The sequence below is a fragment of the Myotis daubentonii genome, chromosome 5 (assembly GCF_963259705.1).
Source record: "Myotis daubentonii chromosome 5, mMyoDau2.1, whole genome shotgun sequence".
Classification (NCBI taxonomy): domain Eukaryota; kingdom Metazoa; phylum Chordata; class Mammalia; order Chiroptera; family Vespertilionidae; genus Myotis; species Myotis daubentonii.
Window position 1 is genome coordinate 3868486 of NC_081844.1, and position 19133 is coordinate 3887618.

The 19133-nt window shown below is 55.6% G+C and overlaps 1 protein-coding gene across 1 annotated transcript in view; it reads right to left on the minus strand.

Moving 5' to 3' along the window:
• Positions 1 to 12078: 12078 nt before the first annotated feature.
• Positions 12079 to 19133, minus strand: part of PRDM5 (PR/SET domain 5) — a 109583-nt gene continuing 102528 nt past the window's right edge. Inside the window, exons 15-16 of the mRNA XM_059695587.1 lie at positions 13442 to 13546; positions 12079 to 12379 (exon numbers count right to left, since the gene is read on the minus strand). Coding sequence (XP_059551570.1) covers positions 12215 to 12379; positions 13442 to 13546 — 270 coding nt within the window. The 3' untranslated portion in view covers positions 12079 to 12214. The remainder of the gene's footprint in view (positions 12380 to 13441; positions 13547 to 19133) is intronic.

A 19133-nucleotide genomic window follows, 5' to 3' on the forward strand; every position in this document is an offset into this window, starting at 1 on the left:
GTGGCCTCTGATGTGTGGACTGAGCAAGGAGCCCGGTGTCAGCCTCTGCACTGAAAATGTCAGCTTCTTCCCCGTCACGTGAGGAAGGCGCTACCCACAACACGTCGGTGTCACCCGCCACCCCTGTGGCCGTGCTTCCCACGTGTGCTCGCCCCGGACAGGCACAGGATGGCTGTCCTCCTCAGGCGGGAACTTGGAGGTGTCACCCTTTAGAAGAAGAAGAATGCCCGCCCCAGCGTGCTGCGGAGGCCACCCCCACGGGGGCTGCATCTGAAAGTGGGGGGCGGGGGAGCTGCACGTCTCAGCTGCAGAGCCAGTGGGGGCCTCACCCGCCACACTTCCCCAGCACACACAGCTGAGACACTGAGGCGAACAGTAACCTCCCAGGACCCGCCTGCGTGAGGAGGCCGGCCCTCTACCCGGCCCGCGCACTGCGTGCGGGTGAGTGAGCCCTCCCGTCTTTCACCTGGGACTGTGCTCCCACCCAGGGGACACGCTGCGCTGTGAGAGGCGGAGAAATGGATGGCGGCGGACGGCTCCTGGTGAGGGACTTGCCCCAGAAACTCTGACTCTGCCAAGTGCACAATTGATTGCGCGCATTAACTCAGCAGGAGCGGAGCGAAAACCAGCAGGGTTCCCCGGGGCTGCAGCTCCAGATTGTCCTGCCGAGGGTCCCCTCGATCACTGTCGCCGTGCTGCCAGCTGTGACGTGATGGATGGGAGGGCCCCGCCTCTGGGGCCCGATGCCACCCACCCCTCTGCTTCCCCAGCTGCTTTGCCGCAAGTGTCAGCCAGCAAGGTCCTCGGAGCTGGGGAATGCCCCCCCCCCCCCCCGCCCGTGTTCCCTCCCTCCAGGGTCGGAGAGAAACACGGATGCCGGTAGAAATAAGGACACAGAGCAGGTGGCAAAGCAGTGAGTTAGAAAGAGCCACGCTGGGAAGCAGGCCGGAGGGAGGCGGAATTCATTCAGGTCTCTCCGGAGCGTGCGGGATGCAAAACCCTGCTGGCTGGGAGGGATTTCGTAAATGCCCCCACCCCCGCCCCCGCCAGTCAGCAGCACGCAGACCGCCTTCGCTTCACAGGGACTGGCCAGCGCGGGGCCAGCAGTGTCCCCACGTCAGGGAAATGAAGACGAGGCATGGGGAGGATGACCGGAGTTTACCTCCAATGGAAAGCCTCTTAGAATGGAACCTTTCTACTTAAAAGTCTTTTAAAAAGTGAAAATCGCACATTGCCCAGCAGATGAAGCATGGGGGACTGTCCGTCACAGGGCTTACGAAGCTTTTAGTCGCTTAATACTCCTAACACCGTCCAGCAAACATTTCCACAAATAAAATCCCTCTAAGCCCCCTAAATCCTTGGTGGAAAATGAAAGGTTTATAAAAAAAACAAAAAAACAAATCCAGGCTGGTGTAGCTCAGTGGTTGAGCATCGACCTGTGAACCAGGAGGTCAGGATTCAATTCCCGGTCAGGGCACATGCCTGGGTTGCTCAATCCCCAGTGCAGGGCGTGCAGGAGGCAGCCGGTCCATGATTCTCTCTCCTCATTGATGTTGGGTTTTTTGTTTGTTTGTTTGTTTGTTTGTTTGAATATATTTTATTGAATTTTTACAGAGAGGAAGAGACAGAGATAGAGAGTTAGAAACATCGATGATAGAGAAACATCGATCACACACCCTACTGGGGATGTGCCCGCAACCAAGGTACATGCCCTTGACTGGAATCGAACCTGGGATCCTTCAGTCCGCAGGCCGACACTCTATCCACTGAGCCAAACTGGCCAGAGCTTATCATTGATGTTTGATCTCTCTCTCTCTCTCCCCCTCTCCCTCTCCCTCTCCCTCTCCCTTTCTCTTTCTCTCTGAAATCCATAAAAATATATTTTAAAAAAAGAAATCCCTTTAACAACAAAAAATAAAAGACGCTGTGCTGTGTGGCCCTGGGTCCACGTTTCCTGTTGTCCACGAGAATGCCCAGAACCCGTGGGCCCCATGGGTGCGGGCCCTTCACGCTGCGGAGCCTCCGGGCTGTGCCAGGTGGTGGCGGCGTTTTCAGAATAGTGGTGCCAAATGGTGTAACAGCCGGGCCACCCAACCACAAAACTCGCTTCTCGGGCCTTTGTGCATCCTGTTTGATCGAATCTGGTGGTGCCAAAAGGCACAGCACCGTGGCAGGTAGGCCGGAGCGTCTTCAGGCTGGAGAAGAAGGAAAGAGAACAGTCGTGTTACCATGCAGGCTGATGCCTTGCTGCTCCGGGGACCTGGGCTGTGAACCCACCGAGGCAGGTCGGTGCCGCTGCCCCACCGCCTGCAGGAGGCGGCTCACAAATTGCACTGACTGCGGGCTGGAGGCAAACGGGGCTGAGGACAAACTCGGGCAATTTGTGAACCAAGTCATTCCAATGAAAACCTGGCAACCCCTCCCCCCCCCACCCCCCCCACCCCCCCCCGCCGTTGCTCTGAAACGCGCCGCCTTTAGGTGGGAGAGAGAGGAGCGTCTGCGCAGACAGAGGCGGGTTCTGCTGTGGGACCGTCACTCCTCCGGCAGCAGCTGTGTCTCAGGAAGGAGGGTGCGGGGCCCCCATAGCTAGCTGCAGTTCCCAGAGCAGAGCAGAGCCCTGGGAATGAGTGGGGTCGGAACCCCTCACCGTCCTCCGCAGCCTCTGAGAGCTTCCAGGCAAAGGGGGAGGGCCAGGGCCAGGGCTGAGGCCAGAAAGCAGCCCTTGCTGGGGCCTGTCAGTCACTCCTGCACCTGCCACTCTTCCTCCTATAGGAGCCCAAGTCCACTGGGTACATCCAGTAAGTTGTTCTACAGAGCGTTCTGCAAGCTGAGGTCCCAGGAACATCTCCCACTCAGGCCTGATTGTTTATCTCGTGTTGCTCTTTGTTCGGGAGCCTTCCAAGACTTGCTCACCCTTTCTCAGGATCATATTGAAGGTGGCAGAGCTGGTCACATCCTTCCACTCCCAGCACCACGTACCTGGGTGAGGGGCTCTGAGCTGTCCACTCACCTGACTCTACAGGTGACCCAGGTCCCAGGACCCTTTGGTGGAAAGACAGCTCTCTCCATCGACTGCCTTGCTTCTCCTCAGCACCCCGTTGCCCCGTGTCCGTGCCGTCCTGCTCTCTGTGTAACCCTGATGTCCGCACTGCTGGCCGGGGCAGTGTAACCGACAGCAGGCAGCGGGGGGGTCCTCATTTATTCCTTTCCTAACGGCTCAGCTGTGCTTGGTCACTCACATTCCTACGTGAATTTCAAAATCCTCTTCTTGATTTCCAAACAAGCCACACAGCCTGCTGAAACTTCTGCCTGGAGCCGTCAGTTTGGGGAGAGTTGCCAGGTTAGCGATATGGAGCCTTCCCACCCAGGAGTGGCATTTCAGTAATTTCGTCGTTTTCAGATCTTACGCGTCTTTTATTAGATTTACCCCAAAGCATGTTGTGTTTCTGATGCCGTTCTACATGATTTTGTTTTTTTTTCTTCCAATTTCTGATTCATTCCTAGCACTTGGAAATGGAGTTGACGTTTATAACCGTCTGTGTCCTGCGCTTCTTAGTGAGCTGCCCTCGCCGAGGCCTCGCTCTGCCCGGAGGGTCGGATGGCCGTGCTGCCTGCGAGCCGCTGGCAGAGCCTGCGGGGCTGAGGGCGGTGAGAGCGGCCGGGCCCTGCTGAGCTCAGGGGAGCCCGTCCTCTGCTCCCAGGCGGTGCCGGCTGCCGGCTGTGCTTATGGCTCCATCAGTGGAGAAAGCCGCTTCCGCTTCCTGGTTTGCCAAGGATTGTACCTGAGCCGGAAGCAGCATTTGTCAGACGCTCTGTCTGGGCCTGTGAAGATGATCATCTCATTGTACTTTTTAGCTTTGTAACGTGGTCCGCCACCCATGCTACAAGGCTGTATGTTCCGAGTGAAGGTCCCGGGTGTGCAGGGTCCGAGGAGGGGCCAGGCCCGGGGACCGTGGTGTCTGGCCTGGCCTGGGGGAGATGGTAACGACACCTGAGCGTGCCATGGCACCTGTGGGGCTGAAGGTCTAGACTCCCGTCCCCGCCCCATGTCAGCAGGACACTGTCTGCACACCTCACGCCGACCGTGCCGCCCTGGCTGCGGACCTCCCCCGAACCTCGGCGCAGCACCTGGGGCTGCCCCGGGCAGCACGTCGTGAGGCCACGTCCTCTGGTCTGTGCGGGCTCCTGGCTCGGCCGTCTGTTCACAGGCACACTTCCTTCAGGCTGCTTCCCACCGGCACCGCAGCGGGTGGGCTCTGGGTGGCACGGCGTCCCCCTGGGGACCTCTCTGTGTCTTCCCTCTGTCCCCCTCCGTGGCGACCTCCTGAGGTCAGCCGGCTGCTTTGCCCCCCCACTCCCGCTCCCACTGAGGGTAGCTGCGTTGTACCAGCCGCACCGGGCACACGGGTCACCTTAACACCAGGAGGCCTTCAGGTTTGGTGGCATTTGGAAATCTCCGCCACTGCCTCTTCCACCACCGACTAACCTAGGTCTGTGTTGATAGTTTTATACTTTGCTCGTCTGCACTCAGGTCTGAACACATGTAGTTACTAGTAAGCCACACGTGCACTAACACGCGGGACCAGAGGAGACGGGACTGGCTCAGCTCCCATTTCAGTCAGCCATGTCGTTGGCACATCGAGGCTGGTAGAGGGAGGGGGGAGGGGCACCCATGGCACAACTAAATGCCACCTGCCGATGGGCAGTGACCACAGCTCCGGGTCCCACAGTCCCACCGCGACAGGCAGAACCTCTGGGGCCACCACCTGGGGTTCCTCACCCCCAAACAGCCCATCACACTTGCAAGTACCTTTTAGATTTGTTCACACCAACTAGTTATTGTGTAAAAACTATAAAACGTGCCCAGTGGGGAGAACAGAAGTTTGTGGCACCCGATGCTGGAGGCGTGGCTCCGTGGGGAGCCCTGGACGAGGGCGCGAGGCCGTCCCCGAGACGGGGATGAGCAGCCATAGTGGCCCAGCTCGCCTGCAGGACGGGGCCTGGGGCACCGGCTCTGGAACCTGCCGTGTGCGTGTCTGTGGCATGTCAACATGAGAAGCCCGAGTCCTGGGCCCCTTCTCATCGCAGCTAATGCTACGCTCAGTAAAAGCAGGCGCTTCAGTAAGTGGGGGCTTCTTCGGGGAACAGCTGCCCCTTTAAACCTCAGGAGGCACATCCTCTCACCCCCTCGCCCAGCTGTGAGGCCCGCCGCCGGCAGCACACGGGAAGGACAGTAACAGACGCTGAGCTCGGGTCGTGTGAGTCATTTTAAAAGACGTGTTTAAGCTCTTGGTTCTCTGGAATTCGGCAAGTGGAATTCATATTGAAACCATTACAATTGTTCCAGGAATAAGACCTAAGGATAAGGTTAGTGTTACTGAAAACTCGCTTAGGATATTTCGGTATAAAGCTTTCTAAGCACAGTGGGGCCTTGATTTACGAGTGTCTCAACTAACGAGTGTTTTGAGATACCAGCTATCTCTCAGCCGATTTTTTGCATTGAGTTGATAGAGTAATTTGAGTTAACGAGCTCCTTAACAAGCTCCTTAACGAGCTCGGTCTCGGAAGGAATTAAACTTGTAAGTCAAGGCCCCGCTGTGTATGAATGTGCATGCACATACACACATGCTCACACTCAAATGCATACACACACGCACACACACTCACATACGTTCACACTCATGTGCACTCACATGCACACCCATTCACATGCAATCATGTGCACATGCATGCACACACATGCACATATACACTCTCACATGCACACACTTAACTCACATGCACGCACTCACTCACATGCACACATACTCACTCATGCACTCACACGTACACTCATGCACATACACTCACACTCATGTGCACATACACTCACATATGCTCACATGCACATACGCACACTCACACCCTCACATACACACGCTCACATGCACATGAACACCCTCACATGCACACACATGCACACACACACATGCTAGAAGACATAGTTCTGGGTATAGAACAATTGTGGGCTCACTGTGTCGTAGACACTGGCCTGTGGGGAGCGCTTTGGAAATGCACAGTAACGTGATTTGTGCCTGTGCTGCCTCTCGGCATTGGCAAGGCGACAGTATTGTACCTAGTGCTGCCTCACTTCACACAAAATGTGGTGTCTTCAAGCAGGTGCAGTTATTATTCCTCATAATTCCATGGTTTCTCTGAGGTGGTTCTGCTGCTATACGTGGGTGGGCGCAGGCACATGACCACAGGCCAGCTGGGCGGCGAGTGGGTGGCCCTGGGGGACAGTCGGGTGTCTGCGTGTCCCTTCCTCTCGAGGAGGCTGAACTCTTCTAATGACAGTGCTGGCACTCCGAGGCTGGACATAAGATGCAAGCGATTTCACACCTGCTGCTGACCCACGGCCCAAAGCAAAGTCACACAGGAAGCCCACGTCACATGGGAAGCCCACATCACACGGGAAGCCCACGTCACACAGGAAGCCCACGTCACACGGGAAGCCCATGTCACACAGGAAGCCCACGTCACACGGGAAGCCCATGTCACACGGGAAGCCCACGTCACATGGGAAGCCCACGTCCGTGTGGGGTGTGGTGGTCCAGCCGGGCCAGGCTGCTGCGCTGGGTGACCTCGTCACTCCCTGGCTGCTGGCAGGGCCTGGTGGGTGGGGACCCACACCTGTGATCCGCTGCCCGGGTGAGGGAGGTTCCCTCAGCGCTGCGTGGCCCTCATCCAACCCGGGAAGGTCACAGAGCAGATACTGAGATTTCCCGGAGAAGAGGCCCTGCCCCAGGCAGAGCACCGGCTGGCCTCAGTCTCAGCCCCGATGCCCGAGGGCCAGTTCCTGCAGCAAATCTCACACCACCTTCAGTCTGTCCACCGAGGGGCCCAGTTGGACACCGTCCGTCAGCTGTGGGGCAGCCTTGATCCCCACAGGGGAGGTCAGGGGAGGGCTGCTTACGTTTCAATAATCAAATAAACCTAGGACAGTCACAGCAGGGACTGGTTAACGTCCACATAATTTGATTTCTCAGAATCCCTACTTACTGCATATAATCCTATATAATAAAAGGCTAACATGCAAATTGTCCCCTTGACTGGGAGTTCGACCAGGGGGCAGGGCTGGCCAGCCAATTGCCCGAGGCCCCTCCCCACAGCCGGCCCGGCCCAATCGGCTCAGCCCAATCAGCCCCAATCAGGGTGGGCGGGCCGGACCCCACCCGTGCACGAATTCATGCACCAAGCTCCTAGTACTCTGTTTGACTCATCAGTGTGCCATGTTACACCCAAGTTTCAGGGGCCATCCCGTGTGGCATCACGCCCCCTCTGCATGCTGCTGTTCCCGCTTAGCAGGAACTCGTCTGCCTCCCTTTGAGGAAGCTAATTTCGGACCATCCGAGGCACTTCGGCTTCCCAGACGCTGACACCTACTTCAGGAAGGAAAAGCGAAGAGGAGGCCCAGCACCCCGTTGGCGGGTCGCTTTATCAGGTTAAAGAATGAGCTCAGGGTGTGCTGCCCCACAACCAAACCCCAGGAGCAGGGCTGTGTGCGTTCGGATCCCTCAGGTGTGCTGGCGACCTGGTCCCCAGGCCCCTGGAACCCGCCTTAGGGAATCCCCTTTGCTGTGTGTAGGTTGTGGGTCAGCGAGAACCATCCCATACAAACGGGTCTTGGATTACACCCAGCGTCCGGCTTTGGTCAGACTTACATGTTGGTGCGGATGCCCTTCGTATGTTAGGGGTGAAGGACATATTCCTCGCCCTGTCTGGTTTGGCTTCGTGGATAGAGCGTCGGCCTGCGGACTGAGTGGTCCCGGGTTCGATTCTGGTCAAGGGCATGTACTGGTTACGGGCACACCCCCTTTGGGGGGTGGTGCAGGAGGCAGTGGACCGATGTTTCTCTCTCTCATTGATGTTTCTAGCTCTCTATCACTCTCCATTCCTCTCTGTGAAAAATCAGTGGAATGTATTTTCTTAAAAAAAGGACATATTCCTCTCTGAGCACAGACCCCCCCTACCAGCCGCCAGCCGGCCACGCGGAAGCCGAGGAGTCGAGGGGGCAGGGCAGTCATCCCCACAGACTGAAAACTCCTACCCCGGCTTGTTTATTAGAAACACACCGAACGCTGACATATACTCAACAGTTCTCAGAGCAACCGGGGGAGCAAAACAGATCCGCCCTTAAAAACGTAAAAGATGGCAGACAACGAGCTGGAAGGCCAGGGCACCGGCTGCTGTTCCCCAAGACACACCCGAGAAATGAAGGGATGGGAGGCGCTGGAGCCACTGTGAGCTGGGGTCTCTCATTTCTAGACTATTTAGCAGCGGCAGGTGGACTTTTAGGGGCTGCCGATGTCGCTAAATTCCGGTAAGTCCACAGTGTTTCTTGCAAGAAACAGTGGTATTTTGCACAAACTCCTTCACATTAATATAGAGGATCGTTTCAGTGATCTTATTCCTTTCTCAGTCTTCAGCATCTACTGATCAACATTTCTTAGAATCTTAGATCACTTTCCTCCTGCTGTGTATTATGCGGGCCCGAGGAACGAAAGTTTATTCTACCTGCCTCAATGTTTGCAGGATTAGGACGTTAAACATGCTATCCAACAGTGAGGCAGCTTCTTCAGTAAGGAATATAAACATCTGTTTTACAGCATAGTGCTAAGCGTTTTTCTCAGGGAAGGAAATAAAGCTGGACCCGTGGTAGTAGAAGAAAGCTGTTGCGTTCTGTCCCGTTCATGGCCGAGGAACCCAGGATGCTGACAGGCCCGGCGGAAGGCTCCCGAGCGAGCTCTCACGCTGTCACACAGCCCATCAACAAACGGTGACGACATCGTGTTGAGCCCAAGGGGGTCCAGGCAGTGAGGCCGGCTGCAGAGGACGGCGCCCCGCCCCTCGGAGATGGACGCTGGATGAGCGAATGCAGGGTGTGCGAGCCCGCACGGGGAGGGCATGAGGATGGCGAGGATTCTCCTTTTTGTAACAGGGACATCTCTCAAGATCGAAGCGACACCAAGACGCTGAAATACGACTTTAAAAAAGTAGGAATCCCTAAAACCTAAGCGTAACTTCTATCCCCCCTGAATTGGGGACCCTCAGGATGTTCTTGCTCCGAGGCACACTTCCTCCGACCTACTTATCGCCACATAGTCACAGCCACAAGACCAATTTCCCAAGCAACACATCAGCGAAGGTAAAATGAGTCTTTCCAGTGCCTGTCCTCCCTCCCTCCCTCCTTCCCTCCCTCTCTCCCCTCCCTCCCTCCCTCCCTCCCTCCCTCCCCTCCTTCCCTTCCTCTCTCCCCTCCCTCCCTCCCTCTCTTCCCTCCCTCCCTCCCTCCCTCCCTCTCTCCCCTCCTTCCCTCCCTCTCTTCCCTCCCTCCCTCCCTCCCTCTCTCCCCTCCTTCCCTCCCTCCCTGCTCTGGGAGAGGGGGCGGTGCAACAATGTAACACACCAAAGAGGCTGCAGGGCCTTCTGGGACCCTGGCTCACACTCAGCGGTGAGGCCACTGCGATAGGAAGAGTCTGGAGCAAAGTAATGGACTTGCCTGTGTGAGCTTCCCATAAAATGACACTCTCTAGACACACACCCGTGCACACACACATGCACGCACACACACGTGATATAGATGTTTCTTAAAAGCAGCGTGTGAACTGTCCTGTGCAACCCCAAGAATGAATCCCCAACGCATATGCTTATGCTGCAACTGCCAGTCATGATTAATCTATAAAGTGCTCTCGTTAGCCAACAATTGAAAATCGGGGGATGAGGAGGAAGAGGGGAAGGGGGGATGGAGGGGGAGGAAAGGAAAATAAATAAGGCAGTGACTATGAAACAGACAGAATTCAACATCCACAAAGACCTTGAGTGCCCATAGTCAAAGCTAATAATTAAAGGACATGGGCCCCTCCGTAGTACTGAATCCCTCTTGGAATCACTGAGCTCCGACTCCGTGCGACCTGCGTCTGTCCCTTTCCTGCGAAAGGAAGGGAGCAGGGAAGGGGAGAAGGTTTCTTCAACGCGGCTCCCTTCCTGCTGCTCGCCTGCAGGCCTCTCCTCGATGCCCATCGATGCTCTTAACGCCCATCGGACCCGCAGAACGGCCATGCTAAGGGCCGTAGGAGCCGCAGGGCCCAGGGCTAACAGATCGAAATGCTTCTCAATAGGGTGCTTTGGAGGAACGGGGACCACACCCGGTTCTCAGGGCCTCGAACAGGCGGGAGGCAGGTCAGGCCACAGCTTTGTCTGCCGTGTCCTCCAGGACACGACCTCCAGCCTGGGAAGGCCCAGCACCTCTTCCCGCTCCCATGACTCCTGGTTTCAGCGGTGGCTTCCGCAGCGGTTCCGACGGGAGGTGCTGCGATCACACCACCGGTATCTGGCTTCCTTCCTCACCTCCCCGCATCGTGGGGCGGGGAGCACCCGCGGGGGAAGGCAGCACCCCAGCCCCGGGCAGACATTCTCTGACGCGCCCCGCCAGCCGCGCAGCTGTCCCTTTATGTGCGGCGATGGGAGCGCAGCCGTGGGCGCCCGAAAACACAGGATCTAAAAATACGCCGCTCAAACAAACGACAGGAGAAACAAGACCAAGTCCGTCCCTGTGAAATAGTCTATAATTTCAGATACAAAACGCTGCAGAGCCACCCTTCGACAGCTCAATGGTCATCTGGGAATTTACATGTTTTAAAGTTACCTCCGGCGAGCTCCAAATTTCGTGTTTTATGAGCTGAAGTGTCTACATGGAGTCTTTTTTTTTTCCCTTCGAAACTAACGCTGAGCATGAATAGAATTCTAAAATGAGGTTACTGACTATAAAGCATTGTGTGTTCAGGTAACCTTCCTCCCTACATTGTTAGAACCAAGTAACTTCTCAGGATGACACTTCCTCTCTACGGCGCGGCTCCAAATAGATGGGTTCGGAATTTGGGCTTCATTTTAATTTGTTTCTGGTTTTGGATTCCTCTGTCGTATAATGCTCCTTGAAATCACTATCACAGTTTCTCATCTCTTCTCCCCAAACAAGCTGTGCATTCTGTGCTGCTCTCAGCTATTTCTCTGAAATGGAACCTAAAGGGAGAAACAGACGTCTGGCTTCCAGTTCCCTTCAGCATCCATGACCGTGTCAACCCTGTGGATTCCTAGTACCACAGGAAGGTCAAAGGTAAGGCAAACGTGTTTGAGAATGGCTGCGGCCAGGCTTCCGAGAAGTGTTCTTTCCCAGACAGAATGTCTCTGCTCTGAGGACTCCGATCTGGAAGAGCCGCTGGCCGTGGAGCGGGAGGGCGGGCTTGGTCCCCATCGGACACTGCCCCTCGCCGCCCGCTGCCGCTGTGGCCACCCTCCTGCTTCCCTGTTCAGTACGTCTGCTCGTGTGTTCACTTCAGGAGGCCCCCGCCTGGTGAGTGTGTCACTGCGATGGTCGCTCCTGTGCAGATCTTAGCACAGTGAGTGCCTGCGTCCGCGTGACGGGAGCAGTCACGTTTCCTCAGAATTGCTGGAAACGAGCAGCAGTGCCGTGGGGGTGTGAGCGCTCAGCTGCCTCTTTATTTTAAACTGACCTGCGGCCGGGAGGTGTCGCACAGGAGCAACACCTGCTCCATTTCACAGGCCCTGGTAACAGCGAGTCCCATGGGCCATCGTGTGGACACGTGGGACCTGGCCCGCATCCCGTCCACAGTGAGCAGTCTTGAGAATCTGAATTTCCTTATGGCTACGTTAGCAATAACCAGGGGCAATAACCAGCATGTGCATGGCGCGCCCTTGCACACGCACAGACACACACACGCAGACGCACACAGACAACGCACATGCACACTGATGCACACACACGCACACGCGCGCGCACACATACACATGCAGACGCACACAGACAACGTACATGCACACTGGCGCTCACACACGCACACACATGCAAAAACGGCATAACAGGAAGGCCTAACAGTGTGCATGTGAATAACCTTCATCAGAGATGGAGATGGCCAAGACTCTCCTTCCATTTTTATAGGAACAGAGCACAAGTCTTGTGTAGGGCTACAAAGTTGTCTTTTTCCCCCCTCTGCACCATTTCTCGGTAGAGTGGGCTGCTCTCTTGTTGCAGGTGTGTCTACAGGCTCTAAAGGTCGGCACAAAGGGCTGCGAGGCCAGTGCGTGCCGCTGGCTGCCTCTGCCATGCTCACGGGGAGAGCTGGGCTCCGCCAGGGCCCCCTCCGCGGCCCCGCCATCAGCTGTCGGCCTCGCCGTGGATGTTGTCCATGTGCACCTTGAGGTAGTCGTTCCGCGTGAACTTCTTGTGGCAGAACTGGCACTCCGCCAGCGGGCGGTTGGGGTTGTGCGTCATCTTGTGTCGGATCAGCATTTTCTTCAGGCTGAAAGCCAGGTCGCACACCTAAGAGAGACCACAAGGTACCAATGACCCTGTTCCGAAACACCTGCAGGCATGCAGGCTACCTGTACAGGGACCCGATGCCCACATGCACCGCAGGCCACACCACTCCTGTTCTGAAACACCTGCAGGCACGCAGGCCACCTGTACAGGGACATGCTGCCCACATGCACCGCAGGCCACACCACTCCTGTTCCCAAACACCTGCAGGCACGCAGGCCACCTGTACAGGGACCCGATGCCCACATGCACCGCAGGCCACACCACTCCTGTTCCCAAACACCTGCAGGCACGCAGGCCACCTGTACAGGGACATGCTGTCCACATGCACCGCAGGCCACACCACTCCTGTTCCCAAACACCTGCAGGCACGCAGGCCACCTGTACAGGGACATGCCGCCCACATGCACCACAGGCCACACTGCTCCTGGAGTGAATGGCAGTTAACGTCCGGTAAAGGGGGATTAAATCCAGTTCCCAAGAGTTTCTGCACTTCACGTGTGTCCTCTGCACACTGACCTCCCTCCCTCCCCACTGCTGCTGCATCCAAACGTCTCTAAGGAACAACTGAAAACAATTCATTTCTCGCCAGAATGGACATATCAACAATTTCCTATTAAACCTCTTAAACAAAATGCCTTGGGGCCCAAACAGCATAAATGGCACACTCATGCATACACACGCACTCAGACACACACACCCACACACGTACTCAGACACATGCATGCTCATGCACACACACAGGTGCGTTGACACACATGCCCACTCATGCACTCAGATACACATGCACACACATGTACTCAGACACACATGCACACATGCACTCAGACACATACACACTCAGACACATGCATGCTCATGCATATACAGATGCATTGACATGCATGCCCACTCATGCATACACATGCAGACACACAGGCGCACATTCACTGATACACACATGCACATGCGCTCAGGCACACATGCACACTCGTGCACACACATAGATGTATGCACTCACACAGACACACACACTGAGGCACACGCACGCGGAGGACCGGGACAGGAAGGAGAGGGCGGACTCACGTCGCACTGAAAGGGCTTCTCCCCGGTGTGCGTCCTCCGGTGCTCGTCCAGGCCCCGCTTCTGGCTGAAGGCCTTGCTGCAGTCCGAGCACTTGTAGGGCTTCTCCTGCAGGAGGAACAGCCATGAGTCACATCTGCTGGCAGCCTGGAAGCCTGCCAGGTGGGCCCGGCCCCACATCGGATGCCCGCCCGCGTGTCGCAGGAAGCCGCCCCTGGCACAGCCGCACTGAGTGCCGCCGATATTCCCCGCTCAGCCAGCGGCCTGGGCTCCCGCGGCCTCGGGGCCGGCCTCTGGGCAGGTGCCGGGGCGTGGGCCGCACCTGTGACTTTCCAGGATCCACCAGAGCCCCAGCGACTGAGCGCGCCCGCCCCTGGGGCAACACTGACACTGACTGACCAACCGAGGCCGCCCGCGGTCCCTCTCCAAGGAGCGGTGCCAGTTCACCCCGACGGTGCCCCAGGAGACAGGCCTCCCAGCACCCTGAGGGACCTGCTGTGTCTGCAGCGTCCCTGGTGCTTAGGGTTCCCGTGGCCTGCACACAGCTCCAAGCTCCTGAAGCACAGGAACGGGTGCTGCGGGCCGGGGCACCCCGCACCCTGCATCGGGGAGGAGCAGCGGAGACCCGCGCTCAGCTGTGCTCAGTCCGCGCGCACTGCAGGGAACACCCACAGCAAAGAGCCTGGATCGCAGGGGTTCCCCCCGCACAGAAATCAGCAACTGCGTGGCCACAGGGTGCAACCTACTTCCTGCAGGTGAGGGGCAGAGGGCCAGGGCTCCGTGGAACAGCCTCATGCCAGCTCCAAGGGGCCCCGTCCCGAGATCAAAGCAGGTGTCCACACAGAACATGCCGGAATCCACACCGCACCTCCCCTAACACATCTCCCCTCCCCAATTTAGGGGGCACGGTGACGTCGGGTACAGAGGGTGATGTGAGATGAGGACACGGTCTGCTCACAGACGCCTGCACGGAAGAGGCAGCCCCACGCGGTCCACCGCGCACTGGTCTAGTCCAACCCGCCTGCCTCCCAGAGTAACTAGCAGGCCTGCTCTCTGACATATGTGCTGGCGGCAAGGGCAGCCCGTCTCTGAGTCAAACCATCAGCCATGCCAAGGCCCCCCGGGACAGAGGAATCGTGTCAGCATGAGCCTGGGAAGGGGACATCTGATTCCAGAAATAACATGCTTGTCCCACTGCACAGCTCTGAGAACAAGAACACAGCAGAAAGGTGCCGTCGCACATGTAACTAATTCACCCGAGGCCACTAGCGCGCTCATTCCAGCCAAGTTCATGTCAGCAGGTGAAACAAAGCCATCAAGTGGGGGAGGGGCAGGGAGCTGGGAGCTCTAACCGCTCCTCTCAACCCTCAAAACTGCAGGGGAACCACCCCGTTTGCCCAGGTGAGGACCCAGGGCAGCCCTGGCTGAGGTCTCGCCACATGTGCACATGCTCAGGGCGTCAAGGGGTTTGACAAAATATCAGTCGCCCTAGGAAGGCAGAGGTAGAAGAGAAAGACGACACGGAAGGATTACTGCAGTCAGTGGCCAGTTTTTGTTCTCCACACGACGACTGTCCACATTTTTTAACCCCAGAGGGAACCGCAGAGCACAAGTTTTATTCCTACGATTAGCACGTTCCCTCCCCTCCCCCTGCCCCCCTCCTCTCCTCCCTCCCACCCCCCGCACCTTGTCCTCTGGCACAGTTTGTCCCGCAAGTAAATCAGAGCGCAATCTTCCCTCACACACGGGTAGGTGCTTTGTGAAAACTGTAATCTCTGCTGGTGCCACCTCCTGCAAAATCCCGTTCCCGCCGCCAACAAAAGGGGACCTATGTGACCAACAGGGACCAGTACCAGCTCCGAGTCCACCGCCTAAAAGAAAACAGCGGTGACTTTACCAGGAGCCTCCGAGTGTCCGGTGCCCGTGTGCTCCTGCGGAGGGACCCCTCGTGCCTTCCTTACGGCACAGGCCCCGTGTGCCCGCCTGCATCCGCTGACCCGGTCAGCCCTGAAGGGTCCCCATCCCGGAAACCCGTCCGTGTGGGGAGAGGAAGGTGGGGCCGGCCGGCTTCTATAGGAACAGTAGCACCTGAACTTCGGAGTAACAGCTGTGAGTCCCCTTGGACCCATCTGGGGGACCGGGTGCACCCTCTGCACTCCTCAGCTGTCACCTGCTGTCACAGGGCCTGCCAGCTCCCCGGTCCCGCCTCCTGCTCTCCTGTCCTAGTGTCACGAGTGGGTCTATGGTCCCAGGGGCGGGGTGAACTCAGCCACCAGGAAAAGTACGGACACCCCTCAGAGAACACTGGCTTCCCATGGGCAGCTGAGGACGTTTCAAGAACAGAGGCACGAGATGGGGGCTCTGGGGGGAGGGTGAGGGAGAGCAGGGTGTCAGGGGAGGCCAAGCTTCTGTTCCTTGTTGTGTTTGAAGGAAGAACATTCTGACCTAGGAACTCCCCATGTCACTCAGCAACTATCCAACTCTTTCAGAAACAAGGAGGCAGAAGACTTTGAATGCGTGTCGTTTCCTTGTTTTGGGTGAATTCCAAGGCAGAGGCCAGGTGGAACGCGAGACTGCAGTGCAAACCGGTCCCTTGCATCCCGAGACGCCCCCGATGGCTGTGTAAGGCTTCGCATTCGTTCCTGGGCTGAGATCCGTGCTCACATGTCAGAGAGGCACTGCCTGCCGGCACAGTCTCTTAGAAATGCGTCTCTCGTCCATGATCCCAGGGACAGTCCCAGTAGCCAGGCATCCATCCTCCAAGTCCAACCAACATCTACAACATGCTTGGGGGAGTCAGCCGATGTGATTCTCACCTGCACCCTGGACCTCGGCTCAGTGCCCACGAGTGCAAGTGTCCCTTCCTGTCACGTGACGTGCAGGACCAGTGAGGACGAGGGACCACACACATCTCAGGTCACACCCGTGGGAGGGGCGGGGGAGGGGCAGGTTCTGGGTCCGAGCCCAGGATCCCTGGGAAGGACAGACAGGTGGCTGGGCGGCCATCGTCCTCGCTACCACCGTCACCAGGACAGATGTTGGAGAACTCACTAATGTCCTGCCAACCGAGAAATAGAAACAAGATTTAATGTAAAAAAAATGCAGAATCCGGCCACACGTTCCTGGGCGATAAACTGTCCCGCATGTTACAGACTGTTCTGTCGCTGGAACGTCACTTTTTGGCAACGACGTGGTACACTGCTTACATGGCTGAAACACATGTTCATTTCGGTGCCTTGACTTCTGCTGCCCCTGCAAAGCCAATATACTTAATAGACCCAAAGCAGGCAGCGTGTCACACTCCAGCAAAACACTCATCTTCACTCACACCAGCCCAGTGAGCCAGGGCCGTCCGTCCGCTACACAGAAGGCGCAGCCGATCAGCAAGCCACATGCCAAAGAGAGAAGATATGTGATACGGGCCGTACACACGCGTACGTGAGACTGACAAAGGTGTGAGTGCAGTGGAATCCATTCAGATTAATTAAGTGACTGCTCACTGAGACAGGCCCAGGGAAAGCCCCTGACTGCCCTCTGAGGGGCCAAGCTGGGGGTGGAGGCAGCAGGGGGTCCGGCCCGTGTCTGGCATGGACACTCGGCATGTTCGAGGCCTGGGCCGCAGGCTTTGGGCCGGTGGCCGCCCTCTGGGAGCACCGAGGTCATCCCAACGCTGACGGAGGTTCTCAAACGTGCACCGCCGCGGGATCGGCCACATCTCCACCGTGATAAGGACCAGCCCCTGTACCAGTGTTTCCTGTCGCTCACAGCTTGCCCTCGCTCGACCTCTGGCCCCGCGGGGCCAGGCTCGGCTCTGATCACCAGTCCCAAGGCCCGTGCCCACGTGCCTACTTCATGTCTCCAGAACCGCATCCCTCAAAGAGCCGTCTGGCTGGCGGACTGGGTGCAACCGCATCAGCGCCACGAGCGATCAGCACCGGCAGCCATCGGCACCGGCAGCCACCGTACGCTGTACAAAGGGAACGAAACATCGCCCGACGGCCGGGTCTTTCCGGTGTCAGTCAGTAGCGCTTAGGGGCAGAGGCGCACTGAGAAGTGGCTCTTCATCCTGGTCCCGTGGCTTCTACGTATACCTTTGAGCATACGACACAGGAAACTAAATGTAAAAATGCGCGTACGTATACGTACATGTCACATATTTACACACTTTAATTTCTGTAATTATAAAAATTACAATTATAGAAATTATATTTTTGTAATTATATTTCTGTAATTATAAAAACTATATATTTTATATAACGAGGAAATTGTATATTTTATATTTATGTAATTATAAAAATTATATATTTTATATAATTAGGAAATTATGTAAAATTTCCTAATTATATAAATTATAATTAGGAAATTATAAAATTTTATACTTTAGACATCTATTTCCTATCTATTTATATATATATATATTTTTTATGTTTTATTGATTTTTTACAGAGAGGAAGGGAGAGAGACAGAGAGTTAGAAACATCGATGAGAGAGATACATCGATCAGCTGCCTCCTGCACATCTCCTACTGGGGATATGCCCGCAACCCAGGTACATGCCCTTGACCGGAATCGAACCTGGGATCTTTCAGTCCGCAGGCCGACGCTCTATCCACTGAGCCAAACCGGTTTCGGCGTCCTATCTATTTATATTATATGTACAGTGGGACCTCGCTTCTCAACCAGACAACCCTTCCACGCCGATGCCTGTATGACGAGCCACGCATCCCTCAGGCCACAAACAAAGGAGAGAATGAGGGAGTCTGAGTCAGTTTCCCACTGTTACAGTCTCAGGATCCTGTGTTGTGAATACTTTCGTGGGTTTTTGCTTTTGTTGCTGCTTATTATTATTGTTAAATTTTCTTTTTCATTTTTACTGTATAGTTCCTTTCCTTTTTGTTCAATTTTCATTGACATTTCATGTCCTTCTGGTTTTTAAAGTGTTTATTTATAGATTAAACAATAGATATGTACTATGTATAAGAAAGTTAGTTAAGACAGGGAGTCATTTGGGGGTCTGGAATGGATTAATTCAATTTACATGATTTCTAATGGGAAAAAATGATTTTGTTTTCGAACAGCCTTCCGGAATGAATTAAGTTAGAGAAGCGAGGTTGCACTGTATTACTATTTATGAATGAATATATATACACACACACACTAGAGGCCTGATGCACGCAATTTGTGCAAGGTGTTCAGCCCTTGCAGCCCTGGCTGCCTCGTGGCCCTGCAGCCACACAGCCCTGCCCACTGGTCGTTCCGGAAGGTTGTTCCAGAAGGTCGTCCCGCTGTCTGGCCTAATTAGCATATTAGCTCTTTATTATATAGGATTCTTTCTGATTCTGTTCCATACAACGATGGTTTGAGAGAACACTTAGGATCCAAATATGCATTAACATAAAAAGACCAGCTGGTCTTGCTGTGGTGAAAGCCGGCTTTCTTTTTGAGGAGGTGACACCACAGGACTTGTGCCTGGTTCTCTTGCCTTTCGCTTCCCCCCCAAACAGCACCCACCGTGTCCAAACTCCTCTGCCTCGAGTTGCATTAGTCACGTGGTGTCCACGTTGTCATCTTCATACTGAAATACCTTCTAGAACAACGAAAGTCACAGGAAAGGGTACATCTATCCCATAATAAGATAAGCTCATTAGAAAATACACACAAGAAATAGGATTCGACTGGAAAATACCCAGATCTGT